Source organism: Amphibalanus amphitrite, unplaced genomic scaffold (genome assembly GCF_019059575.1).
Source record: "Amphibalanus amphitrite isolate SeventyFive unplaced genomic scaffold, NRLGWU_Aamphi_draft 000069F_arrow, whole genome shotgun sequence".
In the NCBI taxonomy this organism is placed as follows: Eukaryota; Metazoa; Arthropoda; class Thecostraca; order Balanomorpha; family Balanidae; genus Amphibalanus; species Amphibalanus amphitrite.
The window spans coordinates 737,649-758,700 of record NW_024881565.1 but is presented as its reverse complement, the minus strand read 5'-3'; the positions used below and the strand labels follow the sequence as shown (position 1 = coordinate 758,700).

Genomic DNA, 21,052 nt, shown 5'->3' with positions numbered 1-21,052 from the left:
CAAGCACTTGTTGACAAATGAAAATCGTAGGTACTGCTCGGTCGCCATAGCAACAAGTAAGCGTCACAACTTTCAAACACTATCTGAGTGCGCCAGGTTCGACAACATCGAGGACGATGGCCGGGTGATGGTTGCCAGCTGATTAAATTAATGAAACGCGAATAAATTCAATTTTTGTTTGAGATTGCGAGTAAAATCTGTTTGTTAATTTCAAATATCCTTGAATTAGTTTTTGTATATAAAATAACTACAAACGCCTCCGTGCAAGGAATAAATCAAGGCTTATGAAAATCGTGAGTAGGGTTGGGAAAAACAGAAAAAGGATCACGTGACTGGCGTCCCAACCTTATCTGTAAGAATCTTGGTAGTTCCTGCGCTCTTCGATATACACACCAAATTTTAGATCGATACCTCCTTTTTTGGCCAAGTTATAGCGAAAAAAAAACTAAAAATTGATGACGTCAAATTTTTGAACTTAATTTTTAGCAATTCTAGACCACGTAGCGCAAAACAAAGACCACCATTGAACTCCCGTGACGAGCTGCATCGAATCGATACCCATTTTATGCAAAAATATCAACTTTCAAATTTGACCTAATTTGACCTGACCTTGACCTGACCTTCACCAAAACAAAATCTCAACTGACCCCAAGGGCTGTCTGTCCCACATAATCGCATTTGGCATATGAAATGGACCATAAAACATGCATCACATGATATTCTTAATTTGTGACCCTCAGTGACCTGACCTCTGTGACCTGACCTGGTATCAGTGACCTCAAATAGCAAAATATGTGTTTGACATTTTTGACAACATTTCCCCATCGATGATTTTCAATGAAATGCATTTTTACTCGATTTTACAACGCATTTCTTGAAATGCCTGTAAACGGTGAAAATTCGACATTTGACCTGACCTGTGACGTCATCGGTTTGACCGAGGTCAATGAAATTGGGTCACAAGGTAGTTCCCCGTTGGGGGCTATCCAACGCCGTTTGCCGCTTGTCGCTATATTGCGTGGTTCTCGAGATCTTGGGGGGGGAGGGGGGCAAAATGGTCCCCCCCCCCATCAGACCGCGTTGCTCGGCAGACCCCATCAGGGCGCGGGTTAAGATAAAAGTAGCAAAATTCGAGATACGTGTAGGAAAGCCAAAAATCTCGAGATGAGCAAAGCCTGAGACAAAACTTTCTAATGCTAGAATCAAGTGGCGAGCATAAGTTGTAGGTAGGTCAGCTGCTTAAAGGCAGACATCTGCCTTGCACACAGAAAAATATTGACACCGTTAGCGGTGTAATTGCACAGTACATATATGAGCACTTGATGAAACTTAATTTAGTCCCTTCCCCGCTTAAATTACTCGCGCTTCCAAATGAACACCAGGAAGAAGGTAATAGAACACTGTTAGGAGGGTTGGGTGTTTTACTACATGTAGCAAAACACCCAACCCTCCTAACAGTGTTCTATTACCTTCTTCCTGGTGTTCATTTGGAAGCGCGAGTAATTTAAGCGGGGAAGGGACTAACTTAACTTTCCTCAAGTGCTCAGATATGTACTGTGCAATTACACCGCTAACGGTGTTAATATTTTTCTGTGTGTGCGACAGATTAAGTCGCCAACAACTGTCCAGTTCAAGTTGAATAATGCGAAATTTGAACAAGATAGGACCTCGGCATACAATTGAGATCAGCCTGTGATTGTACGAATTTCACCTTCAAATAGGTACACAGTGTTGAGTGTACCTACCACAGGGGTCGGGCAGCCGTCCCAGCCTGTAGCCGCCACTAGTTGAAAAAAACAATTGTGCCCTCTCCCCTCCCCTTCCAGGACTGCGAGCATTAACAGCATCAACGCATCAGCAGCAAGAAGCCGGTGAGTTGATCCGCGGGATAGCCGTGCGGATAGAGGGAACTGACAGATAAGGCGAAAAATATAGGTCATACAATCTTTAACTCAGTCTCAGCTAAGTGCCTGGTTACTATTGGCTGTTTTGAAACCGGGACAAGTAATATCTGGCCAGCCTATATAGACATGGATGAACAGAATGAAATTTTTAAGAGATAACAGAGTACAAGTTGGACAGATAATGACTTGCTCGACAAGCAGTAAAGAGAGCTAAAATGGAGCGACTGTGCTAGGTGCGAAAGAATGTCGGCAAAGACGCTTTGAAGTCCTTTTTTTCTGATCGGTACCGTTGCGCCCAATATTTGTAGGGTGCCAATGACGTGTCTCCTCTGTCCTCTGACGTCAATGCCGAGAACCAGCGGGTGTCGTGGGTTCCTGGATTCGGGGTCAACTGGATGGGAAATGGATTTCGGCGGGCCGATACTCTGAATCGAACGGCCCAGCCCGCAATGATCGGCTTACATCGGTGTTACATTATCATCGATCCGGGAGTCGTGTATCGCAGCCGGGATCGGCGTCGGCCAACGGTCCGTCTCCGCGCATTGTCCGGCACGCCAGGCCCTTAGCGGGCGGCGGCGCCCTTTGAGCGTCCGCCCGACCCCGTGGAAGCAACTCCTCTGAACCGGGCGCCACCGACCAGCGGCGCCAAAACGCCGCCAACAAAATGCCGATAGCCATCTCGCGTTACCTTGGGTGTGGATATTCCCGACAGAGTCTCTGAACCCGACGTCAAACAGTATTTTCAGTCTGGGTCCCGGGAAGCGTACCGTGTTTGTCGTCGCTCAGCCGGACGACGGTGACACTATTTTCCCTGCTACGGTGACCTGCGAATGACCCGTTATTATAAACAGTGTCACTTAGCCAACCTCCTGGACAGCGGCCATGCCATTGTCGCCTCCAAACTGTTACAGTTGGGTACAAATGTACATTTGCCTTAACAAAGCAAGCCTTTTGGAATCAAACACTGGTCAATTAGAACAAACGCTAACAGGCACCAGATCGGTGTTGACTGCTATGAGGAATGTAACAAAAAGAAGCGACGTCTAAAACTATTTTATTCGAACATCTGCGGCCTTCGTAAATCGGATAGTATACGACCCTTTCTTCATGTCAAGTAATCGCACAAGATATTGTATCGATCACATGCATGCAAGGCCAAACCAAACGTTTTTCGCCTAACACAGCTCAAACAGGCATGCACTTAATAGAAAAGTGCAAATATTCGCACGAACAGACATAGCATCAGGGCCGATATGCCAATATGACGCGACTGGCGCGTGCCGCAGTCGATTGGCGGCCAGCGACACACAGCGCAGCCCGCGGAGAGGCGAAGAGCGGGATTGGAGGGACGAGGTGGGAGGCTGTGGTGGGAGGGTCCGGAGGCTAATCCTGCCTGCAGCTGACACCACTACCGCCGGGCCGGAGAGGCGGGATAGCTGAGCTGGAGGGAGGGACGCGGCGGCAGGGGCAGCGGCCGGGACTGACAGGCAGGTGATGAGAGAGGGCGTCCCGGCAGTACGCCACCCTCTGTCCAGGCGGCGGCTGTCAGTCGGGCCCGCGGCACTGACACACCGGGCGACGGCACGGGACGAGGAACGCGCCGTATTCCGCACCGAGAAATGCACAATGAGACGGACCCGGCTGGCACCGCCGACACCTTGCCGAGCGGCGCCTCTAGCCGACGCCGCCATCAAAAGGTGCCGAACCGGTAAATGACAGGAAGTAACAGAAATGGTATAAATCGGACGGCAGACTGACAGACGAGAAATGACTGTGACAATTAGGGATGGTTTTTCCGCACATAAGCCGGTGCAATCAAAGAGCCGCCGTCCACGAAAAATGCCTCAGGGAGGCAGAGAAAAAGGTCGGTTTTCGATCCCGAGTGTTTGCGTCACGGCGTACTAGGCGCGCCATCAAACGGCGCCGCACAGGTAAACGACAGGAAGTAACTGGAATGACAAGTGGGCCGACGGCCAGCCAGATGAGAAATGGCTCACACAACTGGATGTTTTCCGCAAGAAAGGTGTCACGACCGTAACACATGCGCCGGAAACCAGTGTTTCCATGCGGAATCACAAACAACAAACTCGTCCACCAGCTGGCAATTTATTCAGACAGCTCTGACAGCCGGTCAGATAAAATTCGGCGACAAATGTTCAAACAACGTGCCATTCTGATATCAATCAACGGCCGTCATAAGAGCGCAGGTGTAAGTACCCCGGCATCGGCTTTAGATGTCCGTAACTGCAACGGACGTGTAGTTAATGCACAAGTTTTTAAGAGGGAATTTTAAAATGACATCAAACCACATGTGTCATTAACTCGTCAAGCAGGAAGCAGATACGATCCTCAAATTCCAAGGTGCTCGAAAGAACCTGACTCAAAACGACATGACCATCACGAAAGTATACAGAGAAGGTAGTGGAAATGGCATTAATGGTGAAAAGGAATAATTTTCTACCCTCACCTATATTTTTACACATTATTTTCTACTCCAATTTCATCCAGAAGCGGCATACGGTTGGCGACAGCTCATCGATCACCTTGTGAGGCAACCATGTACTACATCTTCACAATCTTTTGTAGATAGCTATGCTGTGTCTGTTTTTATCTCTTTTAGGGACCAGGGACCTACCTGAACAGCGATTTCCACTATTAGTTATCTCCTTTATTAGTGAGAAAGTTCCGCCTAAGACCCAGAGAAAAATACAATTTAGGACACTGCAGAAAATAGATGATAGCCTTCCTAAATCTCTTTCTCGAACATGCGGTCCTAGCTGACCTGAGGTCAATGGTTTTACTTGCTGAGGGAAATAGCAGACATTTTCGCGAACACTAGTTTTTACCGATGATTTTGTTTTTTACACAAAACACGGATGACATTGATCTTGAAGCCATTGCGTTTCTTTCCCAGAGAGCCCCATCGTATTGGCGTATAACTTTAGCTAAAAAGTCAGCTTTAGAATTTGAACTTGAGACAATGCCAGTAGGTACCTTATCGGAAAAGGTCATGCTGTACCTCCATTTATCGATTCGTATCGTTAAGAATTACGATGAGCACATTCAATGCGTTTCCATTGCCTCAATATGTCTATCGAAAGTTACTGTCAAAGGCCTGATTAACTTTTCATTATGTCACATGATCTGAAAAGCATAGTTATGGGCGCAAGCGGTTTGTAACCCTCGCATGTGTGCGGCGTTTGCCAGCTTCTAATGTGTAGGGGGGGGGGGGGTCGGTTGGACCCCCCCTTGCCGTTTGGCCCCTGATCGAGCTAGAGCTTCGCGGAAAAAACGAGCGTGTTGCCCGTGACGAGAGGAAGCCGATGATACCCAATTTTAGGGTCCTAGGTCATTGGTTGACCTTCCAGGTCAGGTCAATGACCCAAAGTCGGGAAAATCGGGACCTGTTAGAAAGTCGTAAAGTGTGGCTACTAAGGGGTTTTTCGGGGTGCTTATCACGAATATCGTGTAAGTTTTGATCACAGATGATGTCTTAAAGCATTTGGACCAGGTCGGGTCTAGTGATGTCAATTACGGAAAATCGAGATACCGATACCAAACCAAATACCAACAAAATCCCTGGAAAAATACCGAAACCACTTGGGAATATGAGAAAATACCAACTTGTTTACCAAATTCTCAGCCTCTTTTACATTAGCGAGGATTCATAATACCAACAAAATACCAAATCTATTCGCCTTGAAATACCAAATACCAAGTTGGTATCGGTTTGGTATCGGTATACCAAAAGGTTGGTATCCGAATGACATCTCTAGTCGGGTCAGGTCAGCTCAGGTCAACCAGTAGACGTCGTGACGGGTATTCGTAGTAGTGTCAACCGCCTCTGATAGCGTCGTAACATGTTACGAAGTCACCAAAACTACTTCGTAAATGTTCAAATGGTTGCTAAATTCGAATTCAGCTCTAAAAACTAGCCTAGAAACATCTAAAACTCGAAAAAGTGAACCGAGGTCACCAAAGGTCAATGACCTGACCTGACCTTCAGGTGACCTTGACACCCACCCTAATGCATGGGAGCAACATCAAATCACATGTTTGAACGTTTGAAACCACGAAAAGCTTGCAAACGCGCGGCTAATGCGAGCCGACATACGCGGAATCGCGATTCCGGCCAAACATGGTCTCGGAAAAGAGGTCACAGGTCAAAGGTCATTTGGGTCAGGGTCATGCAATTTTCAGGGTAGGTGTAAAATTGACCAATGCGGGGGTACTGAAAGTTTCGTCGCGATCGGCCGCTTTTTACGCGAGTTATTCGCGAAAAACCATGGGGGGTCCATCCGACCCCCCTACACATGCGAGGGTTAAAGGGACCCTCCCACCTTCAAAAAAGTCAATGAATTGGCATGAAAGTGATGTCGCTCGGTTCAGAAAGAGTGAAAACGAATATCTACCAAATTTCATCCAAAAATATTCACCGGTTTTCAAGATATTAGACTTTTACTCTTGTTTACTTTTTGGGATCTCCGCCGTTCCTAGCGACTTTATTTGAAAGTGCGGCACTTAATGCGCGCAAAGCGGCATATACCACCGCGTGCTACCAAATGTTTTAGTAAAATATTTAAAATTTTTAGATCTGCGCTGACGTCACAAATTCTAAGGGGCATTCCAATGCATTAGCCCCTTAGAATCCGAAAACTGCAAGTTTGAAATTCCATATTTCCGCATAGAAGCATTTTCCAATGCTCCTACGCGCTAGCAAAGACGGTGCGAAAGTGATTCGGGGCTATATTCTCACGAAAACAGCGTCTTTGGGTGAGGTGACAGCCCGATGAGGTATAACACGCGACAAGCGAATAACATGACATGGCGGCGGCGGGGAGGCGGACGGCAACGCGTGTGTCGCCAGACAGACCAGGCAGAAATGGGACACAACGTTATCGCGGGCGCGCGTCCCCTAGCCTAAGTCACGTGACCCAGGGCCTCGGCTAAGGAATTTTGACTGGTGGGCCACTTGGGCAGCGACATGGACTGACCTTCGTAGCCATAGCCCCCCCCCCCCAATTTTCGGTTTCTCCCCAGATTTCGGCCACTTTATTCTGCAAAAAACGTCAGGATGGCATTCAAAAAATGTATAAAAAAAAACACGGGGCTCGACCCCCCCCCCCCACCCGACTCTTCAGAGAGAGAGAGAGAGAGAGAGAGAGAGAGAGAGAGAGAGAGAGAGAGAGAGAGAGAGAGAGAGAGAGAGAGAGAGAGAGAGAGAGAGAGAGAGAGAGAGAGAGAGAGAAGAGAGAGAGAAGAGAGAGAGAAGAGAGAGAGAGAGAGAGAGAGAGAGAGAGAGAGAGAGAGAGAGAGAGAGAGAGAGAGAGAGAGAGGAGAGAGTAGGGACCCACAACCCTCTCAGTGGTGATACTCCCGCGGTGCACATAAAATCGCACAAGCACGGAATATATAGTCTACGACATATCGTAGTACATATCGACATATCAACATGTCGTAGACTATATATTCCGTGGCACAAGTATGCACACAATATTGACGCAGATTATAAAACGTTGGACGATAACTTACGGCCGTGAGTGGATCGCTCGCCGACTAGTCGGAGATTCAGAAGCGGTCGGACGGGATCGGGCGTTGTTGGGTGGATCGGGAGGAATTGTGAACAGCACGAGTGCAACTTTATATATAAAGTGGGTTGTAGCAGGAACCCCAAAAGGGGGTTGTAGCAGCAGCAGCAACCCCAACATCTCTGAAAATGATCATTAAGCCTATTGGTGTCGCATGGAAAATAATTGACTCAAAAGCCCAAGCGCACTGCGCAACCCTGATATTTTCTTAAAAAAAAAAAACTAAGTTATGTACACGTTCACTTCTGGTGAACAGTGTCCCAAACTTCAGATTTCTCTTGGGTGTCTGAGTGGAAAATTCGAGCCGCCAAAATGTGAAAGTGGAAAATTATCCATTCTTATTCTTGAGTGTCATCTTCAGCCCAAATGAGAAATTTTTGGAACGCTGACTGTGAACGGTTCGAAATTCGTCCAACTGGTCAGATGTGTGACTGCAAGCAACATACCGGTCGTAAAGACGCATAATATCGCTTGCAGACTTCAATCGGCTGGAAGTCGCCGACACTACCTCTAGTTTGACTCTGGCTTATATCGTGTCTATCGGCGAGCCGTCTGAGATCGCTCGCAGGCTTATCCCCGACCGTCTGAACTGGTCTGGTAGTTTTTCTTGTAACCGACTGGCCTCGGTCACACTTCACCGGATTGGACCAACGGACGAGAAACGGACGAGAACTGTCAGCGTCCGGTGATGTCCGTTTGTTTCCGTTGGACGTCCGTTTGTCATCCGTTAATATCCGTTCCATGTCCGGTGGTGTCCGGTTGAGCACACCGGACACCACCGGACATGGAACGGATATGAACGGATGAGAAACGGACGTCCAACGGAAACGAACGGACATCCCCCGGACATCACCGGACGCCGTCCGTTTCTCGTCCATTGGTCCAATCCGGTGAAGTGTGACCGAGGCTTAGTCCACTTAGTCCACTATAGTTCACTTTTTACCCCAAGAGGATATTGCAAACAATAGGTTGAATTTTTTCACAAGAATATGTTTCACCGATGGGTACTTTACAGCCTGAAAATGTACGATAAGATCTGCTAATTCAATTTGAAATGTGAAAAATGTGGAAACTTTGATTTTTCGGAAAATTACTGGTGGGCCAAATCTTTGAGGCTGGTGGGCCATTTCGGGTCACTGGTGGGCCACTTGGCCCACCAGTTAACATGTTAGCCGAGGTCCTGACGTGACCGCGACGGACGTCTTGGCTGCGCAGCGGCCGCGCGCTGGTTCATTGCCCCTAGAGGGCCAAACAGAGAAGTCATGGTACCTACCACAAAATTTTTCGCTCGTATACGATTGGAAAAAGCTCCTAGCTGCGCTAAACGCCGATTTTTCGATGGTTTGAGTGCCCAAACCGGTATTTTCAGGCCATGGCCACCAATTTGGCTATCTCAACTCAAAACTTATGTTAAGGTGGGATGGTCACTTTAGCCGTCGCTTTTTTTGCGCATTTTATAAGCATTGATTTCGAAAATTGCACCCGTGACCACTATTCACCTATACCTAACCCTGACGCATAGATATACCTCTGTAGGTATTCCAAGGTCTATGCCTTAGGTCATCTCAGGTCACTCTGCGGTTTTTCGACTATAAATTTTGATAGAAACATGCTAGAGCGATAATAGGTATCGACTGTCACTGACATGTTGCTTGCATGATCTTTTCCGGGCGGTCATGAATTTGATCTTAGGTCAAATTTGTATGTTGACTTAAACAATTTTCTTAAGTTAAATTTAATCACCGTTCATTCGACGCGTCTCGACCAGAATAACACGATGCCGGTATATCCGCCAAGTTTTGTATCACAGGTTGTAGCAGAAAAAAACGTCTTCAGCAAATACGTCAATTTTGACGAGGCTTGCGCTGAACCGTTAACCTCAGGTCAAATCCGGGACACAGAAGCGAAAGAGGTACACTTTTCATTCGCTTACAACCACGGTGCAAGCAAAGCCTTTACCTTTATCACACGTTACACTATGCCAAATGTCGGTCGCCCCAATCGTCAAATAAAAACGGGCGAAGTCATATGTGTATGTATATATGTAGACGCGAGAACGCACAAAGTAAGCAGCCGTTGAATTTCTCACGGCGACCCCCTGGCGATTCCGACCCTGGGTGCTCGCTACCCGGACCAACCGCACAGGCAGGTAGGTAACTATTTGCTCTCCACTGATGCTGCTCTAGAGTCCGAGAACCAGAACTGATAAAACTGTCCAGTTTCTGGAGCAGCAATGCCATATTTGGTCGCAGCATTGGTATTCGTTTCTACTTGGATCGAATCGGTCGGATAATTGCGCCTCCCTTCATGCATGCATGAGCGCGAGGGGTTCATATTATGCACGGTAGCCACACCATACTCTTAGCTACTTTAAGATTGCTAACATGAATACCAAAGGCGAGACGTCCTACGCAGTACATTTAGCTATTGATTTCACTGATCACAGGAGCATGACACCACGAAAAACAATCAAAACGAAATAGGGTGAACACTAATTTAGACCAAGCGATTAAAAACAAAACCCCGACCAAATGCCGGCCCGATGAAGCACGAAATGCTGTTCGGTCCAATTAGCAGGGTCTGTGTCTGAAGTTCCGAGGAGGTGACTACGCCCGCTCGGCGTGCTATGAGCGCGCGCGGCCAGCCCGTCGGCGACATGAGCATCAAGGGCTACCGGGCCGGCCAGACGGCACGACCAGCCGGCCGCACGCGACACCGACACCGGGCCGCCTTTCAAGTGGTCGGCGCGCGGCGGCGGCCGGCCCACCGACAAAGTGGCACGCCACACGGCTCGGTAATTAGATGGCGATCTCGCGCCGCGCGCCGCGCCGTCCCCGGCTGGTCCGGACCTGACCGGGCCGGTTATGTGGTCTCGGCCCGCTCCAGAGGCAGCACCGGTAAGATGAGGATGGGGCCCGCCCGTGAATTTGTCACCACCCCGCTCCGCGACCTGCCGCTGCTCGGATCAGAGCGGTGCGTGCGACCGGCGATTACTCCGGCACTGGATGACTAACGTCGCCAGCAGCTGCTTGAGCCGCCAGTCCACGTCATACCTACCCAAACACTGACGTGATGCGGGCGGGACGCTCTTACAGGCTTAGTGGAACCAGCTCCCAAACGCCGCAGGTGCATGTCACTTCAACGTGCACTGGATGACGTGCTGTCCAAACAGATGCGCGACCGGCCCCAGGTGCGCTGACTCACGGCCAATGAGGATAAGCCCGGGAGGCGGCCGATGACAGCCACCGCCCCTGCAGCGGTGGACGGACGGGCGGGCGGGCGCACCTGGAGCCAGCGCCGGCGGCGGACCGAGACGGCTCTCCGGAACTCCAACAGATGTCTCACCGGGCGGTACCCGGACTCGACGGCCCAGTGACGAGCTCATTCATTCATGGCTGTACACAAGTCACAGCCCGATAGAACAACTTTGATGACAGCATAGGAAAACGTGAGCAGCGTGTAACCGCTTCTGACTCACGCTATGCACATTGCACATGTATGCATTTCTACTTTCCGCGGCCGAACCATGTCACGCTGAATATTCTGCGACCGCAAACAGCGAACTAAACCAACAAGAAACTACTGGCATGACAAGTACGCTGTTCTAGATCTGCGAGACAGCCAAACATAAATGTCATGTCAATTTCCAGGCTGATGAGGACGGGTTCGTTCCTTCCTCTTCTGGGACGAAGTGTGCAGGTGATAGTAGGTTAACGAGCAACGAGGTTGCCCCGCAGTTTGGGCCTTTCCCTTACCCAAAACAAGGAACCGTAGAGGAGCTCTTGCTCGAGAGAAAAAGGAGTCAGAAAGTCTTTTTTAGAGTTGATTGAGGCTTTCCACGCACTTGTGCTGCCTTGAAAGTCATGATTTGAGCGATGAGATATATAAATTAGCTTAGGCAAGCATTTCATGGCTGGGGTTGCCTTATTTGGTCATTTTCTAATGTTGTTGGTGTGCAGCCCTCGTTTAGCTGCCTGAAAGGTATCGTTATTTCTGCAAAAACTGAGAATAGCTCAAAGTATTGACTTGTATGCAGTTTTCAGTCGCTCAAAAAGCAAACCGTAGACGCGTGATACACTACGCTCAGGATTGACCTAATCATTGCCTTTACTTTTAGCCAATATGTCGACAGCAAGCGAACGATTGTATTTGGTCAGACAGAACATCAAGTTCTGCACTTTGTTGCCAAACTGGGCGTAGATCTCAGCTGGTAATGGGCCCGTGGGATATCGCACGAATGTTTGCTATAAAGTCCGAGTAGCTGAAAACATAGTTCTAAGCCATTCTCCGTTTAGCGAAATAAAAATGCCTGCAAAGCAGTGAGGCGAGGGCTGTACAGAGGGAACGGAAAGCAATATTGCGCTGAATAAGCTACCAACAAATGCTGATCTATATCGGCGGCGCGCGATGCTTTGCACGGCGGATGCCCATTTCTCCTCCTCTGAATACCTTAAGACGTCGCCTATCAACTAATTGCCTGATGCAATGACTGGTTCGAATGGGCGCAAGCATGTTTGCCGCCGACAAAATTCCTGTACCTGTCTCCTTAGCCAACTGTCATGCCCGATCACCAACGTGACATTCGCACGGCACGGCACATGATAAAAACATGAGGCCGGGAGCTCGATGTTCCTTCCTACACATTAATGAATGATATTTCTACGTAATATAAAACTGGCAGTGATGAGCAAATCGGTATGCTGCTATGCTGCGAGAAACGATAGTCTGCGATGCATTTCCGATCTCATTCTGGGCACTGCCGAAGGACAGCAAAACGTATTTTGTAAGACATAGATCCGATACTGCCCTTGCAATTCAGCGGAATGAACGCTGGTAGCACATGTAGAAAAAGTCCCCAGTGCACAAAAACAGGTAGCATAGAGGCTTGTAAGGTCTCTGTACCTATCTTGTTCGATACAAACATGTTTTACTGTATCGAAAAGATTAATTGTGAAACTTCTTCGAAGCCGGTTTCTGGTTCAAACATGATCTCATTTTCGATCTTATCTCGTTCACAGAAAGGTTAGCCTAGCGGACATCCATTGAACGGGTGTCCTACATATGATTACGGCACCATTCCGGGAAGTGTGTCCTCATTCATAACCACACCTCGGACAGACCCCGTCAATGACTGACAGTGAAACAAATCAGTTGGAGAGACGGACTGTCCGTCTGTCACATTTTTATCCAGTAATATCGGCAGGCATGGACTCCTATCGGAATAGCCCGTCCACACTTCCGGTTATCTGTAAACGGCCGGTGAGCCGACCGAAGTCGACTTAAGTATGAGGTCACTGTCTGCCGGCAGCAGGCCCGAGTGGAGCTGTGAGCGACGTCCAACCCATGTAACTGACCACGGAGTGACGCAACACGACAGTCGGTCGCCGGTCCCAACAATGGCAGCCGCCGCACACTTTCCCCATAGCACGAGATGCCTGACTGACCACAGCTCGGCAAACCCTAATGGCATTTGCTATTTTCATCCACTATGCATAGCGGGCATTCGTGGATAGTCAGTCTTGACCGCTATAGGCTGGATTTTCCGCCACGCCTTTGGTGGACCCGATCTGTCTACGAGACAAAATTGACAGCCCGTTCAGTCTCTCCTGTCGTTTGGTATTTCGAGAAGGCACAGAAGACAGCTAGTGCCACAGGAGGCGGAGCCAGTGCTACAGATGGCAGAGCCAGTGGGATCAATAGCAGAGCAGTGCTACAGATTATACAGCCAGTGGAATCAGCAGAGCAGTGCCATAGTCTACAGAGCACGTGCTACGGACGGCAGAGCCCGTGCCACGGACAGTATCTTTTAGGGCCTTGGTCAGCCTTGGTAAAGCCCTTGGTAAAGCCAGTGTCAAGGAAGGCGGGGTCAGTGCGGTCAGTGTCTCCGACAGGGCCAGTGACGCGGGAGTTAGTGTAAGTGTCACCAGAGCCCGTGGGGCACACCTGGGTCGGCTATCCGCTCGTGTCAGGCGCCGAGCCGGCCGCGCCCGAGTCCCTGTCAGTGCCGAGCCCGTCGAGCGCGCGCCCGTGTCGGCCGGCAGGCCGGTGAGGTCACTCCGCGGCCTATCGTGACCGCAGCGGCTACCACATTCCGATCGACCCCGATTGCCGACACCGCAAAAACTCCGCTACATAATATCTGTAAACAGTTTCACATCAGCTACATCGCAGCACGTCACACCACAGCTTTTCGGGTCCCGACATCGCTGTTTCAGCGACGCATGAAGTTGCGGTCGGTTCATCAGTTTAATGGCGATGTTCAGCAGCCGTCAATCCGTCGCCACGGCGGGCCGCCGATGGCCAAATACGGTCAGAGCTGGGTCAGACTCCTGGCGCCAGCCAACTCCTCCCGGCGGCCACAAGCACTGGTCGCCCGCCAAATCTGTAGCGCCGCCGAGCCGAGCGCATGCCTCTCATTCTCCGGTCGCCAGGAGCCCGGCCCTCCTCACGGCCGTCTCCAGGAATGGCGCCGGTGATTTCAGACCTCCCTGAATGGTGGCGCGGGTGATTTCAGAAGATTTTCGAGAGGCACGTGCTGCCAGCGTGAGACACGCCACTAGGCCTACTCGCGCGTCTCTGAGACGGGGATAGAGACATGCTGCTTGAAGCTTGACGGTAAAGAACTTCACGCACCGGTTCTTATGTAAGCTCCTTTGTCCTTCTAAAATCATGAGCTTTTACCCGAGAGGAAAAAAGTTATTATGTCCTTTGTCGGCTAGGACATCACTTAAAAGGAAGTATGCGAAATAATTTCCTCTCAGTATATGCAGTGCGTTCAGGATAAAATAAAACCATTTAAATATAATATCCGCTTACCTTTGGTGTCCTGTGTAGCCTCAAAAACCGTCCGAACACGCATACGACCGCATACCAAAGCGACAGGCTTCAACTAAAGGATACGAGTTTGCATGTAGAGCAGAACGCAGGCGACCGATGCGCCCAGAAGTGTCAGCACCAAGCCCAAGGCGAACCAGCTGGGAGCGCTGCGGGGCAAACAGCACACGGCGATCAGTACGGGGGCAATGGTGACAGACCTCTGGCGGCTCCCGTGCTTCTAGCCAGTGATCTCCTTCGACGGCTTGCATCTCCCTCATATCCCATAGAGATTGGTGTGTTAATCATCCATCCATCCATCAGACAATCGTGTCTTCGCACATGTTCCAGCGTTCAGTGTTTATCCTGCCCGTTCCCGCAGTAGCCATGTCTCCTACCTCTATCTAGGATCTATCATGCATCTCCCTATCTGCGGTCTACTCTATTGATTTATATCTATCTGGCCCTTGTCCCCTCCTTCTCTCAGACCATCTGTGCGGCTTCGGTGCGGCAGGTGGGCAGCTCGATTCATTGCGAGTCCTCTGTTCGGCTGAGGGTGGTGTAGGTGCGGAGTGCGCCTCTGACCACTGTCTCTGTTCCCAGCCCCCGATGGGAGAGCACCCTATCCACTGACCGGCTGGGGTGGCTGAGCCGGTGACCCTGGCCGCGCAGGGTGATCAGGGCAGTCAGCATCAGTGCCGGGTTCAGCAGAGGCGCCCAGTCGTCCGGCCCCAGCGAGCAGGCCGCCAGCGCCGCCGCGTAGGTGACTGCCGGCCTCAGCAGGCTCCAGAGCTGCGCTGGCCGCACGGACGGCGGGCCGCGGCCGGCCGCCTGACGCCGGTACAGGTCGGAGAGCATCCGACCACATGGCGATCTGAGAACGGAAAAACAGTGCAGCACTGTGAAATACGAGAGAAGTCATGGCTCTACTGCGTGAAAATAGTGAGTAAGCATACAGCACGTAAACGTAACGGATAATACAAAGTGAGGGGGACTCGGCGGCAAGTGGCGCGCGGTATTAACCCTCGCCCGCACATGGGGGGGGGGGTTGCCACCCCCCCCCCCCCCAGGCAGTCTTTCTGCTCTGCACTCAACATTTTTAGAGCTAGAAGGCTGATTTTTCGTATAGCTGCTCGTCTATCCTTTCTTGATGTCCACTGAAAATTTCAAGTTTCTGTGATTTTTGGTTTCGGAGATATGACCTTGTTTTTCAGGTCATGTCATGACCCAAATGGCCAATTCTCAACATCTTGCGTTTGCCATGGGCCTTGTGAGCTTTTGACACCCTGATTTCGGCCTTTTTTGCCAGTCTTACCTCCCACCTATCATGGAACATGTTGTTCGACGATGTACAGGGGTCAAGGTCAGGGTCAAGGTCAACCTAGGTCATCTAAGATAATTGCGTTTTAGGCAAGCTGAATTTACTTTTTGTGAAGTTTTTTTGACTGCATTTTTGGTAAAAGCTTCTCAGATCATGATTTCATGTGATATGGACCCAAAAACAATCGGTGCACACATCAGTATACACACAGACACACACAGACATACAAACACATATAATTGACCTTGACCTAACTTGACCTGAAATGACCTCAGCAGCAAAATTCTGGTCGGATAGTGTGACAAAGAGGTTCTAGCTGGCTTGGCACCAGAAAACAGCATCGTCATCGGTATTTGATAAGCAGCGCACTTGATATCCAACGGTGACCCAAAACAGCAACATTTTTTAGTTTGACCTGACCTGGAAGGTCAATGACTGACCTGAGAAGGTAAAACTGGGTATCATTGGATTCGTCTCTTCCCAAAGAATCTTTTTGGTCTTTACTGCTAAGCTCTATCTCCAACAGGAACGAAATGGCGCGGGGGTGGCAACCCCCCCCCCCCCCCATGTGCGTTCTAGGATGGGAAAATGGCATGTGCGGGCGAGGGTTAAGGCTACCTTAGCGGGTTGAAGTGGCAATCACACCAAACAGGCCACTGGTGCCACCCAAGATTTGTAATGAGAACAGCCACGTTTCGCATCATACAGGAGTCGGGCCTTCCGCGGAAGTTGAGCATCATTGTTCGTATACAACTGAATGATCTCACCCGTCCCGATCCTACAGCTACGGTATTCCCTGAAGTCTTTCCATTGGAAGGCATCAGTGTGCCGCCACAACCTCGGTAAGATCTGACGAGTGTTCGTTGCCGGCCGACGGTCAGCCGGCCGGCCGTACCTGGAGACGGACGGCAGCTGGTGCGGCGCGCGCCCCTCGGCGTCCGCAGCGGTCAGCAGCTCGGCCGAGCCGCTGGTCACCAGCAGCCAGCAGACGTGCTGATGGCCGGCAGCGGCAGCCAGGTGCAGGGCCGTCCGGCCGCCGGCGTCCGCGGACAGCAGTGACGGCCTGCGACACAGGGCCGAGGCAGGTAGGTCGGAAACATGGGACAGCGCTGCACTGCACACGACCTCTGAAACGGGGTCTGGTCAGAAACATGGCCTGCTACACGGGGGGAAGGGCTATGTCAAAGACACAACGCGGTTCCAACACGCTCGAAATGCGGGATATGAAAATCATGCGTCTAACTCAGACGCCCATAGCGAAGGGGTGCGAGTACGGTAATACCTACATACTTATCCATGCACCCACCTGGCCTGTTCGATCAGATATTTGACGGCAGCCGCGTGTCCTCCGGCCGCAGCCACCATCAGTGGCGTCCTGCCGTCGTCATCGGGGTCCGACAGGGAGAACCCAACTACTTCGCCCAGGTACTGGAGCACCGTGCTGAGGGAGGGAGTGGGCACACAGCGGTCAGTCCGACAGAGAGCACCCGAACACTTCGCGCAGGTACTGGAGGAGCACCGGGTACTGAGGGGAGAGGGTGGGCACACATCGGTCAGCCCGCAGAAATCACTCGAGAACCTCGTGCAGGTACGTACTGGACCACCGTACTAAAGACAGCGCAACACGTAGCATCAATATCTCAGAAAATGGTTCACATAATGGACATCACGACATAAACCACGCAGGCAAACTCAACAGTATCTATCGATCTGTTCGCACGGCAGCTGCCGGTGACGCGGCAATGTCAGTGACCAGCAGAAAGGCGTCGGTAATTGAAGAGCCACTCACAGCTGGCCAGCGGCGGCGGCGGCGTGCGCGCAGCCGGCTCCGCTGGCGTCCCTGACACTGCCGTCGGCGCCGGCCGCCAGCAGCTGGTGTACCGGCCACAGCTGACCGCGCTGACACGCCGCCAGCAGTGGCGTCTGACCTGAGGTCACAGGGCTACACGGTGTCACCTGGGGGCCACGGCGGTCACCGAGAGCGGCGGGAATAAGCCAGAGCCAGGGAGGTGGATACTGGCAGACAGAGGCCGAAACTGACATCGACAGCACGCTGGAAGCTGACACTGACAGCGGCGGAAACTCAGACCGATGGCGGCGGACACTAATGCACACTGAGAGCAGCCCCAGATCAGGAGTTATTGCGCATGATTTGTAACGGATTTACTTCTGAGTTTACCGGCTGATTTACTCGATTCTCGTGAGATCAGCCAAAGGGAACTGCACAAACACAACGGTCCCGACGCTAGCAGCCGCTGTGAATCTGGTCCATCAGCTACTTGCCTTCTGAGTCCGGCTCATCGGAGAATCCACCTCGCTGAAGAATGGCACCCACAACGGCCAGGTTGCCGGACAGGATGGCGTGGTGCAGCAGCGATCTGCCATCTGAAACAACCACGACGAACTGTCACACGAACCGACATCACGAGACACCCAGCCATCTCATAATTCAGGGACTTCGTTAGTCAAACCCGATAAACTCATCGGGGATGATATAGTTTCCGCGGTCCCATCGTAGGTTTCCGTGGCGCGAGTACCTACTGATCCCTGGCAATTTGTGCACGAGCTATATGAATAGGTACCGACTTGTACTCAATTTCACTTTCTTGTCCGAAGATTGCCGACGTGAATTCGAAATATCCTAAATAGCCAGACCAATCGTACGTTAAATTTAAGACGGTCAACGTGAATACCAAATCGCTCGTGCCTCGTGCGATGCAAGCTGATGGTACGATGTTGGCGTGAATGCGGCCCCAGGACGGGCCTGCTGAGAGCGCCACCTAGCGGAACTGTGAGAAACTGGTAGATGGCGCAACCTCCGCCATACGGGTCTCGTATCGCTGAGGACCGACGGCCCTACCATTATGGTAACTTTCCACCCCAAGTTGGGTCCCCACTCCCCACTCCCCAGCCAGTAACCGGAGAGATATCAGATTCCAACCAGTACTGTGAGATACCTAGGGAGTCCAGAAGACTTCCTGGCACAGGCATAGGGTACAACTTGCCATTGATACCCCGTGAGTCCTCAGGTCAGAATTTAACCTGGTAAGTGGCAGTGCCACAAAACCACAATGACTCATTTTTGAAGACCACAAGACCTTCTTAACCAAGCCCAATTAGTCAGAGGACCTAGATACAGTAAATAGTCCAATCTGGATAAACAGAAAGAACTACTTGTGAATATAACTAAGCAATAATTCATTTCACCAGTCATTTCCTGAGACACAAGGGGGTGTCCTCATGTGTGTGATGTCCTCATTATGTCCTCATGAACAATCATTGATGATATTATCAGTGGAGATCAGTGTATTTACTTGTCACTTGGCATGTGTGAGTTGGCAATGCAAATGGAACTAATCAAATAGAGACATTGCAAATGCAATGTCTTTTGCAATGTCTTTTGGAAATGCAAAAGACATTGTTCTGCAACAGGACATTGCTGTCCTGGCCTGGCAGGGCTACAAGTTACAACAGTGTGCCTATGCAGCAATCACCTAGTGCCCATCAAGTATAAATAAATAAAACAATTTCTGAAAGGGCAATGGGCATTGCTCACTGCTCAGGGCCCCTCCAGGTCTTATTTTAGGAGCTGTATGAATTAACAAATGAATGAGTTGATGCATGAATGTATAAGTAAAAAGATGAATCCAGAGCTTATAAATGGCTGAATGAATTAGGATCAAGCTGATTGAAGGTGTCAAAGATAGTAGATGATTTGAAAATAAATCAATGAATGAATGAATGAACGAATGAATGCAAATGAATACCTAAAGCAAAACAATCAGCTGGCAGTCTGTTCATACCTAGTCGTTAATTAGGTAGCATCAAGATCAAGATAGTTCAAACTCACCATAAGTAATCAACAAAGCATCTTGCTGATTCATTAGCAGCTTCTCAACATGGGAATCATCCATAAAGCTTAACTGCTTGATAACATTTGTTGGTGTGCCTTCCATTCCAATTTTCCCAGCAGGAGCCAAATCTGAATCAAACCTTGACCTGAAATGTCAATACCAATGATTTCATCCATGACCAATGTCATTTGTCAATGTTGACACATCTATCACCGTGACATTTCTTACAGTGCCTACCTAGTCACAGACTATGAGTTGCTTAAACTTACTCACCCAATCTTTGTAATTACAAGTGATGACTCTCAAATCAAAATAGGTGGATTTGCACCAATGTAGCAGCGCGCCTCTCGATGCTATATAGCATATAACTGATATTATATATGCCCTGATACGAGGCATGCCCTGATATAACGGCAAGATATAAGTTATAGCAGCACCTCTACAGAGTCATTGTTGTTGTTGTTAGGGCGCGTCCTCAACAGAATCACGGTTCTAAGTACGTAGTGTAACCCCTAACTGCCCTCGATAACACACTTTACACCGTGCATGAGTGTTTTGATCAGGTTTTGAGCACGTGTTGAGAGGTGCTGTATAGCCTTGGGTGCTGTGGTGGGCAGCCTTCGTGTTGTTGGTGTTGGGTGCAAGTTTGGTGCAAGGTTGGGTGTTTGCCTGCTCGTTTGGTGCTGCTCGTATTGACGTAAGAAATGGCAAAGTCGTTTTGATTTTTTACGTTGTTGTAAATGCTTGCATTTTAACAAAAAATCGAATTTTATTAAATATTAAAACCATTCAAATAAATGCAAACTGTACCGAAACATTTAAAACACAAAATTCACTTGAAAATAACGTCATTAAACTATTTTCAGTCAAAAGTTTTATTTTGTATTTATTTCTAAACCTTGCACTTGCGATCAGGGTATATTGAGTGAAGGGTAGGACGAACTTTGGTAGGAATTTCTAGTATAACTACTAGAAAACCTACTATATGTGGTCGGGACTAGCAAAAAGTTAGTTCAAACTAGAATATGGTAGCGCTTATGGTTGGCAGTCGTGACGCGCACGTGACATTCATTTCTTAAATTTCTTAAATAACATGCTTCAGGGGCCGATAAGTGCGCAGATACATTCAATTAGCTATTGATAATTGATTACGCAAACATTCAAGATTCTACATCATTCAATACTAGCCGAAATCACACGGCGCTCTCAGGATTCGAACTCACGACCCTCGGATCCGTAGCCCGATACGCTACCGACTGCGCTACCGAGGACCGCGCGCCGACGATCGGAGAGGAGGATCGCGGGTGCTGGCGTGCAGAGAAATCTTTACCCTGTACGCCGTAGAAGATCGGCTGGGTTTCGTGAAAAATGGTAGAGGAATTGTCGAAAGAAAATTCATCGATCTATCATTTGAGACTAAGAACCATTGATTCCTTCAAAGGTTGACCGAGATATCGCTCACCGAAAACAGGCCATTTAACATGTAAACCCTATGGGCTGGTAGGAAATGTACGCCGTGGAGCAGCAGTGCTACCAACTAACTTCGGCGGGGGCCGCTTGCGATAGTGTTGT

At 49.7% G+C, this 21,052-nt stretch overlaps 1 protein-coding gene across 5 annotated transcripts in view; it reads right to left on the bottom strand.

Annotated features, from left to right (window-relative positions):
- The window catches only part of LOC122379014 (palmitoyltransferase AKR1-like), a 55,086-nt gene extending 34,970 nt beyond the window's left edge, over positions 1-20,116 (bottom strand). Inside the window, exons 1-8 of one of the 5 annotated variants that reach the window (XM_043360847.1) lie at positions 20,015-20,116; positions 19,477-19,625; positions 17,910-18,011; positions 17,416-17,554; positions 16,933-17,067; positions 16,522-16,689; positions 14,940-15,179; positions 14,393-14,475 (exon numbers count right to left, since the gene is read on the bottom strand). In XM_043360847.1, the coding sequence (XP_043216782.1) occupies positions 14,393-14,475; positions 14,940-15,179; positions 16,522-16,689; positions 16,933-17,067; positions 17,416-17,554; positions 17,910-18,011; positions 19,477-19,625; positions 20,015-20,028 (1,030 nt within the window). In that variant the 5' untranslated portion in view covers positions 20,029-20,116. Of the gene's footprint in view, positions 1-14,392; positions 14,476-14,939; positions 15,180-16,521; positions 16,690-16,932; positions 17,068-17,415; positions 17,555-17,909; positions 18,012-19,476; positions 19,626-19,753 lie in introns of all 5 variants that reach the window. The other 4 variants (XM_043360848.1, XM_043360850.1, XM_043360849.1 and 1 more) reach the window with 4 other exon arrangements.
- Positions 20,117-21,052: the final 936 nt, after the last annotated feature.